The sequence below is a fragment of the Camellia sinensis genome, chromosome 9 (genome assembly GCF_055761805.1).
Source record: "Camellia sinensis isolate YWXY chromosome 9, ASM5576180v1, whole genome shotgun sequence".
In the NCBI taxonomy this organism is placed as follows: domain Eukaryota; kingdom Viridiplantae; phylum Streptophyta; class Magnoliopsida; order Ericales; family Theaceae; genus Camellia; species Camellia sinensis.
The window spans coordinates 105,136,241-105,150,870 of NC_138969.1; the positions used below are offsets into that span (position 1 = coordinate 105,136,241).

General features: G+C 38.9%; 2 protein-coding genes across 2 annotated transcripts; both read right to left on the reverse strand.

Annotated features, from left to right (window-relative positions):
* Nucleotides 1–6,190: 6,190 nt before the first annotated feature.
* LOC145799667 (uncharacterized) lies at nucleotides 6,191–10,025 on the reverse strand. The gene is made up of 5 exons (XM_082889277.1): nucleotides 9,876–10,025; nucleotides 9,106–9,381; nucleotides 8,368–9,007; nucleotides 7,509–8,276; nucleotides 6,191–7,440 (listed from the first exon to the last, which is right to left on the reverse strand). Exons 1-5 carry the CDS (start codon nucleotides 10,023–10,025, stop codon nucleotides 6,191–6,193), a joined length of 3,084 nt encoding a protein of 1,027 aa, XP_082745403.1.
* Nucleotides 10,026–10,115: 90 nt separating this feature from the next.
* On the reverse strand, nucleotides 10,116–10,628 carry LOC145799668 (uncharacterized). Its single transcript, XM_082889278.1, has one exon. It carries the CDS (start codon nucleotides 10,626–10,628, stop codon nucleotides 10,116–10,118), a length of 513 nt encoding a protein of 170 aa, XP_082745404.1.
* Nucleotides 10,629–14,630: the final 4,002 nt, after the last annotated feature.

Below are 14,630 nucleotides of genomic sequence, written 5' to 3' on the forward strand. Positions count from 1 at the left end.
ACAAGCTAGGCAAACATGCTACTTTGATGAGCTACAAATGGGATTACACTACACATACAAGATGCATGCAAAAGGTGACCAAACCAGCCATGGACAAAACCAAGGAAATTCCTAAAAGTCACAAAAAAGGGCCTGAACCAAGCCTCAAAAGTACAGAGAGGCATGCTCCTTTGGAAGGCCAAAAATGCAAGCAAACAAAACCCAAAAGAGATGGGGCCACCCCCTCTGATTTGAGGCCTCAAAACCACATGCCTACCACTAAAAATCCACTGGATTTAAGTGGTTAGAAGGCCAAACCAAGGCTAGCTCGGAGGCCTTAAGGCATGTCTCAAAACAAGGCCAAACAAGGCCAACAAGAGGGTTGAAGACCCTCAACAGCCAAAAGACCTTAAACAACCACCAAAAGCACTTAAATACAAGACTTTTTTCAGTTGAAAGCAAGGCCTAAAACAATATGCAAGGATGGCCAAAATGAGGTACAAAAAAAGTGCTAAAAAGGGAGAAATACTCACCCTTGAAGATTAGCTTCGAAACTAGCAACCTCAGGGGCCAAAAACTCACTTTCAGAGCTCAAGAAGTCCTCCCAAGAACCTTAACCCAAAGATGGTGGTGTATCTCTAAGTGTTGTAGTGTAAAAGTGCAAGGAAAATGAACTTCAAGGCACAAATGAACAACAATATAGAGAGAGAGACAGAGAGAGAGAGAGAGATTTCTTCTCAAAAATGTTGAACCTCTGCTAAAGAGAGAGGCTCTCTCCTTATATAGAAGAAAAGGAATGCAAAGCTTCTTCAAGAAGCTTGGCAAGAGCTTCATCCCTCCATACATGGGTATGGAGGGCAGATAAAAGGATTCCAGCAGGCTCAAAAGATCTAGAGTGAAACCTGCTGAGACAGGGGTGCTGCCGGCCATCAGGGATGGCCGGTAGCAACAAAGTAAAGGCCGGCAGGGCCAAAAGGTGGCCGGCAGTGCACCAAGTAACACATTCTGAAAGGACCAAGTCATGGTCCAAGAATGGGGCCGAAAGGATACAGGGTTTGGAAAGCTCGAACCTGTGACGTTCCACCGCAAAAGTTGAATACCCGACGAGCAATCGAACTTGTGTCCGGATGTACCTGCAAGCAGAACCGAGTCTTGAGGACGGTCAAAAATGGGGTGTCTACAAATACCCTACCAATCCCATAAAACTCTGGACTTTTGTCACATTTATTGGTGTAGGCCAATTCACAATTGCCTCAATCTTTTGCAGATCCAACAAAATTTCATCACATGCCCTAAAACACAATTCCATCTAACCAAAATTCACATTTCTTCAGTTTTGCATATAGTTTCTTCTCTCTAAGTGTTTGTAGAATAGTTCTCAAATGTTGTTCATGTTCTTCTCTACTTTACGAATAAATCAAGATGTCATCAACAAACACAACTACAAACTCATCAAGATAAGATTTGAAAATTCTATTCATTAGGTCCATAAAAGTTGCAAGTGCATTTGTAACTCCAAATGGCATTACTAAAAATTCGTAGTGTCCATACCTCATTCGAAATGTAGTTTTCTTAATGTCTTTAACTTTCACTTTCAATTGATGGTACTCGGATCTCAAATCATTTTTCGAAAACACTTGCGAACCTTGTAACTAATCAAATAAGTCATCAATTCGGAGTAAGGGGTATTCATTCTTAATTGTTACCTTATTCAATTCTAGGTAATGAATGCACAATCGAAATGTTCTATCATTCTTCTTTACAAATAGAACTAGTGCATCTATGACGAAGTACTAGGTCGAATAAATCCCTTGTCAAGAAATTCTTGCAATTGAATTTTCAACTATTTCATTTCTGCTATTGACATTCGATATGAGGTCTTTGAGATAGGTTAAGTATCCAACATGACTTCAATTGTAAACTCAATTTCTCGATTAATCAATTCCCCTGGCAATTCATTCGGTAACACATCTAGAAATTCTTTAACTACTAGAATAGTATCCAAAGTAGCATCTATACATTGAACATTCAAAACAGTACATAGATAACCCTGACATCCCATCTTAAGTAGTTTACATGCTTTCATTGCCGAAATTGAATAGGATGGAAGTACTACACTATTACCCTCAAACAAAAACTCATCTTGTCTCAAAGGTCTAAACAAAACTCATTATGTTACATAATCAATGGTAGCACAGTATTTAGGCAACCAGTATATTCCCAAAATCACATCAAAATGTCTCATATCAAAAAGTAGGAAATTCATATATGACATAGCATTCCCAACAAGAATTTCACAGGCAGGATATGTAGATGTACACAAAACAGATTCTTCCGATGGTGCAGATACACATAACACATAATCTAATGATTCCATAGGCCTATTCAATTTATAAGAAAATAAAGTAGAAACAAAGGAATGTATTGAACCCGAGTTAATTAACACATACATCTTTATTGCAAATAGAAAAAGTACCTAAGACAATGGCCTCAGTATTCTGAGTATCCCTTTAGATGAGTGCAAAAACTCTCCCTTGCCTAAGTGTAACTCTTGTAGCAGCAAGTTTTGCAGTATTTACTGGCATAGGAACTGATTCGGTTGAACTAGCAGCTGGTTTGCTACCACTTTATTCATTTTGAGGACACCATGTGACCCATTTTACCACATCTAAAACAAGCCCCAGAAGTACGGTAGCAGACTCCTTGATGTTTCATACCATATTTAGTACATGTCGGTGCCATATCCCTCGTAGAATTGGAAGCATTTGATGTTTTCAAGTTTTGCTTCTTAAAAGATGCCGATCCCTTGTTTGAATAAGTGCCTTGCTTCTTTCCTTTCCATTTAAATAGTCAATTTGTGTGAAGCCATATTTGATTCAGACATCAGTGCCATGTCTAACCCATCCACATACTTTGACAATATTAGAACATTCACCTTCTCTTGAATTGAACTTCAAAGTCCGCCTTCAAATTTCCTCGCCTTTTTATAGTCAGTGTCAACCATGTGCAGTACAAATCTAGCCAACTCAATGAATTAGGCCTCATATTCAACTACTGTTTGATTGCCTTGTTTCAACTTTTCGAACTCAAACACTTTTCTGATCCCAGATGCATTGTGGGAAGTACTTTTCATAGATGACTTCAAGAAACTGTGCCCAACTGATTCCTTTATTCTCATCCCTGATCAACATCCACCATCTATGGGCTTCACCTTCTAAAGTAAATGCTGCTAGCAAAACTTTTTGTGCATCAGTGCATGAAAATGCCTTATATAGCTTTTCAATGCCAAGTACCCAGCCTTGGCTTTCAGAGGATCAACTCCTCCCAAAAACAATGGCGGTTTCATCTTTTTGAACTCCTTCGCTAGAGCAATGGTTTAATCATCTGCTTGATGATCTTGCATCAGAGGTGGTATGAGAATTAGTGGTGGTGGTGGCGATTGTTGTTGTTGTTTCCTTAGCATTTCGGCCATGTCCTGAATCATTCTTCACATTCTATCCAAACCGACGATAGAAGATTCTTCTATTTCATTAGCCCTTGTTCTCACCATGATCTATATAAACTCATATTATAATAAACACGGATATTTGCACATACACACTTACGCATTCTTTCACTTATTCACATATTCACATACTCACATACTCGATTATTCACAATGCACACAAATCATATATTTGTTAAATGAATGCATCCTTAAGTCTTTTCTAGACACCTTAATGCTCATTTGGACAAGTGTGTGAGTTATTAACTCCTACTCTAACACCACTATGTCACAACCCGACCCCGCTCCTAGAGGTTTGGATTATAACTAGCCAGTAATCATGAGATTACCTATGGCCTCAGATAGAATTTCAAAACATAATTAAGCATACGAGGCCAGAAGCGGAAGCACATAATGATATAATTTGTCTAACAAGCTGTGCATACATGACATATTGGAAAACTTGTAAGTTAATAACCCACGTTCAGCATAAATTTGTACAAACATATATTCATTATACATTACCTCTTAACTACAAATATTCAAAGACTTACACATAAGAGTACAATTCATCAACTTACAAAAACGTAAAACTCTTTTAAACAAAACATGGTCAAACATGACCAACAAAAATAAAAATACAAAAGCCTCATCCGAGAGGCACTCCATGGCTGACATCCCAAAACTTGGGTAACCTTCAACATCTCTAAGGCTGGACATCCTACTGCTCACCTATTGATTAGTAGTTGTTCAATAAAAAATAAAGAACTAAACAAAGCACTAATTAAGTAGAACAATGGATTGTCCAGGTATCGTATCACGAGGACTTTGGGTTGAGTTATATTAATTCAAATGGTAATTGTTAATTTCATTTGAAGAATAGAGGATGATTTGGTTTTTGCTAAGGAGAATTTAAATGAAAACTAAAATAATTGTGTAAATAAATAGAGTAATCTGAATATGGAGAGAAACTTAGGATTTCAAATCCACTACTAATCTTATATTAGGTAATAAAAATATCTAATTCTAGTAAATCAATGGCCCATATAATAATGATGTATCGTGGCTACAAGCCCCAATACCATCGTCAAGAAGATGAGTATATTCAAAACGTGGGCAGGAATTATCAGGAATCATCTATACTAAACTACGGCTGCAGCACGATTTGTCTCCCCTAAGCATGACTCGTCTCATGATTTGTATATACAAGAAAATAAAATAGTTGTATGATCATGCATTCTCAATCACAGAAATTGAATACATAAATTGAATGAAAATATTATTTGAATAAAAGATTTAAAAACAATCATACAACGATTATCCAATTCCAAAGACAAACAAAAATTAAAATACAAAATTACATGATACTTGATTAGAGCTTCATCTCAATCCTAAGAAGAAAGCTTAGCTGCTCAGGGAGAGGTTGAACACTTTGAATGTTGAAGAGAAAGCCATAGATTGATGATTTGCTCTGTTTCTCTAGCTTCTAGTTGTCTTCATGGATTGATGATTTGACTACTTTGAAAAGACCGACACGTCAAAATCCGACAAGCCATATTTCTAACTCACTTGACTGACTTTGACTTATTTCATTGCTACCAAATCCATGAGCAAAACAAATGTTCAGTAAGCTAGTTTGTTAATTGGCATTTCATTGCATCCACTATGCATCTAGTGGCATTTCCTTCACAAGCGCTGCCATGCCCCCAAATACACAATAGATACAATCCAAATCATACATTAATAATGGCATAAGTCAGAGTAAATAGTCCATTCATTACATGAAGTTTTTTTTTGGGTGAATAAGACATAGATAAAAGAAAAACAGAGAATACACAGCTACAAGGGGCATGCCCCAGGACCTAACAGAAACTATACAAGAACAAAAACAGGAGCCCAAAACGAAACTCAAATAAAAGGCTCAAAATGAGAAAGAAAATTACAGCAAAGCATATAAATGTATACCCCAAAAAATATGTTTATGACCCGCATACCATCGAATGAGGACCATGAACACATCCAGAAACAGTCCAAATCTGTGGAACGGCAAAACCACAAAGCCAACAGAAACTAATAGCACACATATCCAAAAGCCAAAAACGAACAAAAGCCATGCACAACCCGCACGGATAGGCCAAAAGGAAAAAAGACACAGCAAACAACTAAGGTTCAGACACAGCCCAATTAACATAAAGAAATGAAAGACAGTGCTAAACAAAGGCGCTTCCAGCAGCCAACACACCAACCCAGTAGACATCCCACCCAATCTGCCCAGCAGAGGAGTATCATCACAGCCACAGCCATCAGACGAATAGCATATATCCCTATCGAGACAGCCACCGCAGTGCTTAAACATTGTAATAAACCCTATAGAAACAATCAAAAATGAGTACGTCCAGTGGTAACAAGGACAGAACATAGCAACAGTACACTCAATGTAGGAACTCTCATCACTCGGCCCACACTTTAGGGGCTCACACCACTCAAAATTAGCATCCTTAACCTGCACATAAAAATTTACAGTATATATAGGCATTAGCAAAAATTTTATGGCTAACATCACTCGACCCACATGAAACTGGAAAAAATGTAAAGTAACTCTCATCACTCATCCCTCAAGGATAGATAGCTCCACTTGAAACGCCAAATTTCACCTGCAAAAAACTCAAATACATAAAGCCCTCATATAAGCTCACCATCACTCAACCCACATTTAGTGAACTCACATCACTCAGCAGCCCTCCCATTTCTGATGCTATGGGGCTTCAAAATTGTCTCCGGCAAATTCCATTGATCTAGAAACCATCTATCACCAGTGGATCTAGGAATATTCTTAATTGACAACATTCTATTTCTAACCATTTGGATAACAGATTTAATGACCACCTCTTCAGGTTTGAGTTCTTTGTTAAAAATTCTATTATTTCTTTCAATCCAGATAAAGTAAACAGAGCATAAGAATGCATTACTAATGATGTTGACCCTCAAAGAGTTACCTTTGGTCTCCTTAGTAGCAAAAGTAACACTGTCAGGCCAACCAAGAACAGGCCACTTAATGTTACAAGCAGCTTCAATGGCACTCCAGACTCTGCTAGAGAAGATGCACTCAAAGAATAAGTGTGAATGGCTTTCCTCCCGGATGAGGCAAAAAGGGCATTGAGAGCTAGTGGTCAAGCCAAACATACGGAGTCTATCACCAGTATAAAGTCTATTGTGAAGAGCCACCCAAACAACAAAGCTGACTTTAGGGATTCTATGAGGGCCCCACACAAGCTTATGCCAAACCACTTTATCGAATTTCTTTCTCCAATGATTCCAAGCTGATTGAATGGAAAACTTACCATCAGTAGTAAGATTCCAAAGAGCTTTATCAGTGCTGGAAGGATTGGGATTAAAGCACACAAGAGTAGAAGAGATTAACTCCTGAATTTCCCAAGAGTTGGGAGTAGGCCACTTCCAAGAAGACCCATCAATGATTTTACTGACTTTTGTTTCACTGTTAAGGGCAGAATCATAAATAATTCTATCCCCGAATTTGTTCCACAATGGACCAAGAGGGTGCCAATTATCATACCAGAGGAAAGTAGCATCCCCACACCCAATCTTATGCTTAATCAGAGGGAAAACCCACTTCCTAAGAGACAATAATTTTCTCCACACCCAAGAAGGATCATTAGGAACCTTAACTTTCCGGAAACTCTTCCCCTTTAATAAGTCGGATTTGACCCACTGGCACCACATCGATCCCTCACCCCCAGAAAACAAAAACCAAATGTGTTTAGCTATGGCCGCTTTATTACAAATATCTAAAGATTTAAAGCCCAAACCTCCCTCATTTTTAGGAGCACACACAGAATCCCAAGCAATCTTGGCACTATGAGTTTTAAGATCAGTACCAGACCAAAGGAAGGCTTTAAGAATACTATCAATCTCCCTAATGACCTTCTTGGGAAGAATGAAAAGGGAGGACCAGTACACTTGCATAGAAAAGAGAATGGATTGAATGAGCTGGCTTCTACACCAAGATACCTAATAGGCAGAGTACCTTCATTAAACTTGGCAATTTCAAGAATAGAAGCTCTCAACCCCATATCACAACCAGAAAAATAGATGTTGCTTTTGCTGGGATTAGGAATTAGGCTAGACAGGGATGAAAACTCCTTAAGGCCTTCCATAATGAGCTTAACAGTAGAGGCATCACCTCTGCTAAAGATCATGAGATCATCAGCGAAGCAAAGATTGATGATTTTTGTCTTCTCGCACTTCCAATGGAACTTAAAGAGAGGATGCTTTGCTTTTTCCGCTAAGATTTTGGTCAGGATTTCCATGGCCAAAACGAATAAGTAAGGGGACATAGGGTCACCTTGTCTTAAACCTCTAGCCCCTTTAAAATAGCCATGAAGGCTACCATTGATACAAATTGAAAAAGAAGGGCTAGTGATGCAGGCCTTGATCCAAGAAACCATGACAGGAGGAAAGGCCATAGCCTTGAGAATATTAAGAATAAAATCCCATCTCGCACCATCGTAAGCTTTCATGATATCCACCTTCATAGCACACTTCGGAGTAGGGGAATGCCTATGATACCCCCTCATAAGTTCTTGAGATAGGAAGATATTGTCAGAAATTCTCCTACCCTGAACAAAAGCTGACTGGACAGGGTCAATAAGATCAGGGAGAACAGATTTAATCCTGTTAGCTATGATCTTGGCAATGCACTTATAGATGGTGTTGCAACAAGAAATAGGCCTGAAGGCACCCACTTTTGCAGGGTTGGGGACTTTGGGAATGAGCGAAATAATGGTGCTATTAACTTCAGACAGAAGCTTACCAGACTCAAAGAAAGTTCTAATGGCTTGAATAACTTCTCTCCCAATAATATCCCAGGATGTCTTAAAAAAAACCCGCAGAGAAGCCGTCAGGGCCGAGAGCCTTATTGGCCTTAAGAGACCAAAACGTATCCTTGATCTCTTGGTCAGTCACAGGGCTAGCAAGCACAAGAGATTGATCAGGAGAAATACGGGTCTTAACCAGGGACTGAGTTCTAGCAAAACCATTATACTGGTCATCAAACGGGGCACCAAATAAACTTGAGAAAAAGTTGGTGAAAGTATTCTGGATGTCCTCGGGTTTAGAAGATTTTTGGCCATCCAACATCTCAAGATTCAAAATTTTACCCCTATTGATATTACCCTTAATAGTTTTGAAGAAGTTGCTGCTATTTCTATCCCCCTGACTAAGCCACTGGACACGAGATTTCTGGTGAGCCAAACTCTCTTCAACAGCCAGGAGGTCAACATGCTGCTTATAGATATTGCGCTCAAGTTTTTGCAACTCACTATTACTCGGATCCTTGCCCAACTTACATTGAGCAGAGAAGAGCTTAGATTTTGAGGTTTGGACTCTAGTAGTTATGTCACTAAAGTCTTTCTTGTTCAGAGCCTTTAATTCAGGCTTCAAATATTTCAATTTTTGGCACAACTTGTACATAGGAACACCATAAATATACTGATTCCAAACTCTAGAGACCACAGAGCTAAAGTCCTTATGGTCAGCCCAAAAGTCAAAATATTTAAAAGGTTTCTTAAAAGAAGATATCTTGTCAGAAACATTAACCACAGCAGGAGAGTGGTCAGATATACCAGAGGGTAAAAAGTGGCAAAAGAGGCAGGAAAGGTATCAAGCCAAGCCTCATTGACCAGCACTCTATCAATTTTGGTTGCGATGTAATCCCCACTAGTTCTCTTATTGGCCCAGGTAAATTGGCAACCCCCGTAGGAGAGATCAGCCAACTCAGATTTCAGAATGTATGAATTAAACTCCTCTTTGTCCTTAGACCAGCTAACAGAGCCCCTAGATTTCTCATACGGGTATCTTATAGCATTAAAGTCCCCAAGAAACATAATTGGAGTTTTGGACTGCAAATGGGAAAAAGTAGCCATATACTCAAAAAAATTCTTTTCGAATGTTTTATTATCAGTATAAACAAAATAGATTTTGAACAAATTATCAGAAGAAAAGTCATGAACTCCACAAAAAATATATTGATCAGATGCTGATAGCAAAGTAACCTTACAAAAAGCTGGGTCCCAGCAGACACAGATCCGTCCAGATTTAGTAGGTTGTGAGTTTGTCAAAAAGGGCCAATTGTTTACACCAGAAAAAATCTGTTGTTCATTTAAAGCTTTTATTTTCGTTTCCAAAATGCCCAAAATTTTAATGTCTTCATTTAACAAAAATTTCCGAACTTCTTTATGTCAATGAGGATTATTAAATCCTCTTACATTCCAAGATGCAATTTTTAAAGACATTAGAAATAACAAAATCTGAAACCCACAACCAGGTAAACTGGGATTTACTTGCGTTTCTTCCTCTGGCTTTTGTTGCATTTGCCAGAGGAGCTTCCTTTTGCCTTAGTGCCAATTTGAGCTTGCTTGGTGGCCGAACTACCAGGGATGGTTTCCACTAGTTTCTCCACTTTAGCCAGTAATTCTTCATCATGGGGAAGAACCAAACTGGTAATTTCCAGCAGACCCTTCTGCAAAGCCTCCAAGCCATCCATTTTGTGAACCTCAATCTCCCTCTCAGTTGGGGTAGACACTGCTGATAGGACTGGACTGGTTTCCACAGGCTCCTCCTGAATGTGCTCTTGCTATTGACTCTGCCCTGCATCAGGTTCCTGTAGGCCAACCTCCTTTGAAGTTGCATGATTATCTGTCGTTGTAGGAGTTTCAGGGACATCCACCTTCCTCTTACCCTTGGCCTTGACAATTTCCCATCCAGGATCTGGGTTCTCTTCTGTTTGTTTCTGGAGGTTTAACAGGGCAGCCACTTGGGTCTTAACGCATTTGGTAGTGTCATGCCCAAACACTACACAATGGTCACACTTAGGGGGTAAACCCTGATATTCGACCTTCACTACAGCTTCTGCATCTTCACAATTCACTCTGAACATCGATGGAAGGTTGGATGTAGCTTCAACCTCCACACAGACCCTGGCAAAGGACACTTTACTACCCTGTTCAGTGAGTTGGTCCGTAAACAGAGGAGTACCTACAGCACTTGCAATCCGGCTCAGCCCATCACTATCCCAATACTCAAAAGGCACGTTGAAAAACTTAGCCCATACTGGAACTGTAGTAGTTTTTTCCTTCGAAAGCTTCATCATCCGAGTCCATTTTTTCAGAAAAAGATTTGAACCACCAATGTACCATGGCCCTCCTTCAAGGACTGCACTGCAACACTCAGGGCTCTCAAAAGCCTTCTCCATTTGCTAGAACTTCCTTCAAACCCTTATTTTTCCATAAAGCAAAAGCACTATTTTTCAAGTAGTTATAAGACACCCCTTTATCCAGGAAGTACCCAACCAGACATGAATCCCATTTCTCTAAGGGGTTGGGCCTAGGGGGGAGACTCACGCTAACATAGCCATCACTACTAGTAGGGGGAACATACCTCAAAGGAATGCTAGATTGCGATGAGGATGCAGCCACATCAGCCCAGGATTTCGTATGGCCTTGACCTTTGCCTCCCCCTAACCCTCTACCTCCTCTACCTCCTCTGAAATTTGAAAGCCCACCCCTTCGGGAAGCCACATCCTCATGACCAACATCACCGAGGTTAGGCGTCTGCAAAGGGATCTCTTCAGTAACTTGAACCACCTCGACAAAGACAGTATTCTCTTCCTTCCCTGTTTCTATAGGTCGATCTAACTGATTATCACCATGATTCTTACCATCGAACCTGTTTCGAGCAACCAGGATACTATTAGGTAGGTTTTGAAACATAGGGGTTTCAAAATCCGTTCGATCTGACCATCGCGCTGAAGATAATGAACCATCGGTAGATGGCGAGGTCATTATCGATGAGGATGGGTCTCTCATTCTCGCCAAACGATCTGCCACTCGCTGAAGATCTGAGGGTTGTGCAACCCTTCATTCTTCCTGATTCAAGGATTTCTCCACAACATCAGTGTCGTTAGAATGCCCAAGATTCAAAACACCCTCATCGATGTTAACTGTAGACAGATCCATGGACGCTACACTCAAGATCCCAAATTTGTTGCTTACAAACCCTAGTGTATCACTCTCTATTCCCACCGTAGGAACGTTCCTATCCTTATCCTCCCGTAAATCCAAGAGTCTCTCAGAATTAGACAACGCATTAACTCCTGTCATCTTAATCAATGAGGAATTGAAACCCTAGAAACGCAGGTTTCTAGAGAGATGCGGGAGCTTCTCACTCTAACCCATTTTCAAACTTTCTCTCTCATTACATGAAGTTAATGATACAAAAGATTTTAACATAATAAATGCCCTATTGGTTTATAGCTTTCCAAGCATTGACTTAGTTACAACAAAAGTGAGCTTCGCTCATTACATTTTAAGCCCTTGGCTTTACAAAAATATACAATCAAAATAAGAAGCTCTTGCTCCAGAAAATCTTACCAATGCTATTACCTTGGTGGAGGCATTCCATCATTACCTGAAAATGTTTTTTCCCAAATAGGGTGAGCCACAATCTAGTAGGAATCATCTAACACAATTTATGAAATTTAGCAGAGATATAAGTACAAAGTGCATAAGCAATGCTTGTGGTAAAACTTCTCACAACTTTATATACTCGTAAGATATCAAGTCTTAATCCATTTTCTTTTAATTTATATTTCGTTCACTTATCTGTCTCAATTCATGACTCAATTTCGTTATTTCTCAACAACCGAACTGAGGCTACAACTCAATAATTTTAAAATCATACAACACATATGCATAAACACTTCAACTTTCATTTCCCGAGTATTTCGCCCACGGGCAACTGTCAAACGGGACCCATGTAAACATAGACTATACAAACACTACAATTGCATTTTATGGATATTTCATCAATGGGCCAAGCACCCATGTATAATCTTGGGACTTTCACCCGGGACACTCTGGCCAACTTAATTATAATGGAGTCCATCCTGTTTTTCCTCCCAAACAATCATTCATACATATATAATGTATTTAAACACATAATCATATGTGAAACACATCCCCTTTCCACTCCCAAATAATCATACATATACAATGTATATAGACATTGTCATATTCAATGACAACCAACCATGGACTAGTCTCCATTCACCTAATCCACATGTAATTTCTACAACAAATAAAGTTATCCTCCACCGATAGCCCAATACAGATATTTCTAAACAGATATACAATCTTATAACAAATAATTTATTTAAAATTTCCAAATAATGAGATAATACATAACCAATCTCACTATTCATACCAACACCCTTCTAATTCCACATTTTTAATGTCAACTTCAATTATTTATACAAAACAATAGTTTGATCCAATTAGGGCAAACTCCCCCCCCCCTTTTCCCAAACATTAACCAAGTGTCAAAATCATCAAATTAGACATAACACAACATTATTTTCAAACCCCACAATCATTTATTTCATCTTCACCCAAAGCCCCTCTTTTCATTTTATACCAAAATCCTAAGTTTTGCTTAAAACATCCTCAATCACACCATTGTTACACAAATGATTGATAACTAAGCTAAAGGTCATATGAAGCTATAGAAAGATCCCTACCTCAAGTTAGAAGACCAATGGGATGAGGACCAAGCTTCAATAACACAAAAATCGAAATCCAATTGGATCAAAATGGAGATATTGAAGCGCTCTACCATTTTCTCAAAGGCACTAGGGTGGAAATCCCAATGGATCTAGATGAAATCGAAGAGAGAATGTGAGTTTTAGAGAGAGAAACTCAAGATCTAGATATTTGGGGAGTTTTAGAGAGAGAAAGAGAGAAAGAGAGAAAAAAAAAGTGATCCAAAACACCATTTTCTCGGACTGTTATACACGCAGTCTGCTCGAGCGTGTAAAGTGACGCTCGGGTGTCAGACACATAGTTTCACTCAAGCATGAGAGTGGACCCTCGAGTGTCCAATGCACTCTTCCAGCATTTACAGGTCTGCCAAAAATTCTGAGAGTTGACAAGTCCCACTTGAGCGCAAGAATGGCCGCTCGAGCAAAGGTGCAAAATTTATGAAGCTACTTGAGCGCAAGAATGCCCACTCGAGCGGAAGAGCCAAAATCTAGGCATCATAGGTTTGAAAGAAACAAGCAACCAACCTATTCCAAACGCACAATTACAACCTAATAACCAAAATAAAAGGGAAGACGAGGGAAACAAGATATGAATAACCATTCTAAACCATACCAACCCGAGTCCGGAATACAATAAGTGGCGGGTCAAAATCAAAATCGCTATAACCTCCCCCCTTCAGGAATTTTGTCCCTGAAATTACAAATCAAGCTCAAAATCACAACTGAACCATTCACAACCAGGTTTATTCTTACAAGTTCATCACCAAGACCCATTCTCTGGTCATCCATTCTCATCGCCTTGATACACAAGTCCCAATTTCAAATCAAATTTACAATTTCTCCAAAACATTTACAATGTTTAAATCAAAGTCCAAGTTTTTTACATAGCATATACAATGCTTCCAAAATAATGCAACATCATCAATATTTCATATTTTCAAAACAAGTGCAATGTTTATATAAAATCCATGCTTCCAAAATGTTTATAACATATACAATGTCATACTTAGCCTGCGTTTTCAAATCATCTTCAATATATATAACACTCTCTTATTAAAACATATACAATGCCTTTTCATCTCACTTACATAATGAAAACTTCATATAAAATTAAACATTGAGAAATAAGTCTGGATATTTTTCATAGACTTCCAATTCACGTTCCCAAGTTGCTTCCTTAACCCTGTGATGTTTCAGTACAAGAAAAAAATACTTTGGGCGACCATCTATTTTGAGTTGGTCGCAAATAGTCCACTTTCTGCAACTAAAATTTTTTTGGTCACTAATGGGTATGTTTTCGTGACCCACAATTTTTTGGTGGCTAATAGCTAATTTTTGGCGACCAAATACAAATTTGGTCACAGAAGGTCGTCTTTTGGCGACAAAAAAATAAGTTGGTCACGAATAACTTAACTATTGGTGACCAACTACAAATTTGGTCGCGGAAGATCACCTTTTGGTGACCAAAAAATAAGTTGGTCACGAATGACTTAACCATTGGTGACCAACTACAAATTTGGTAGTGGAAGATCACCTTTTGGTGACCAAAAAATA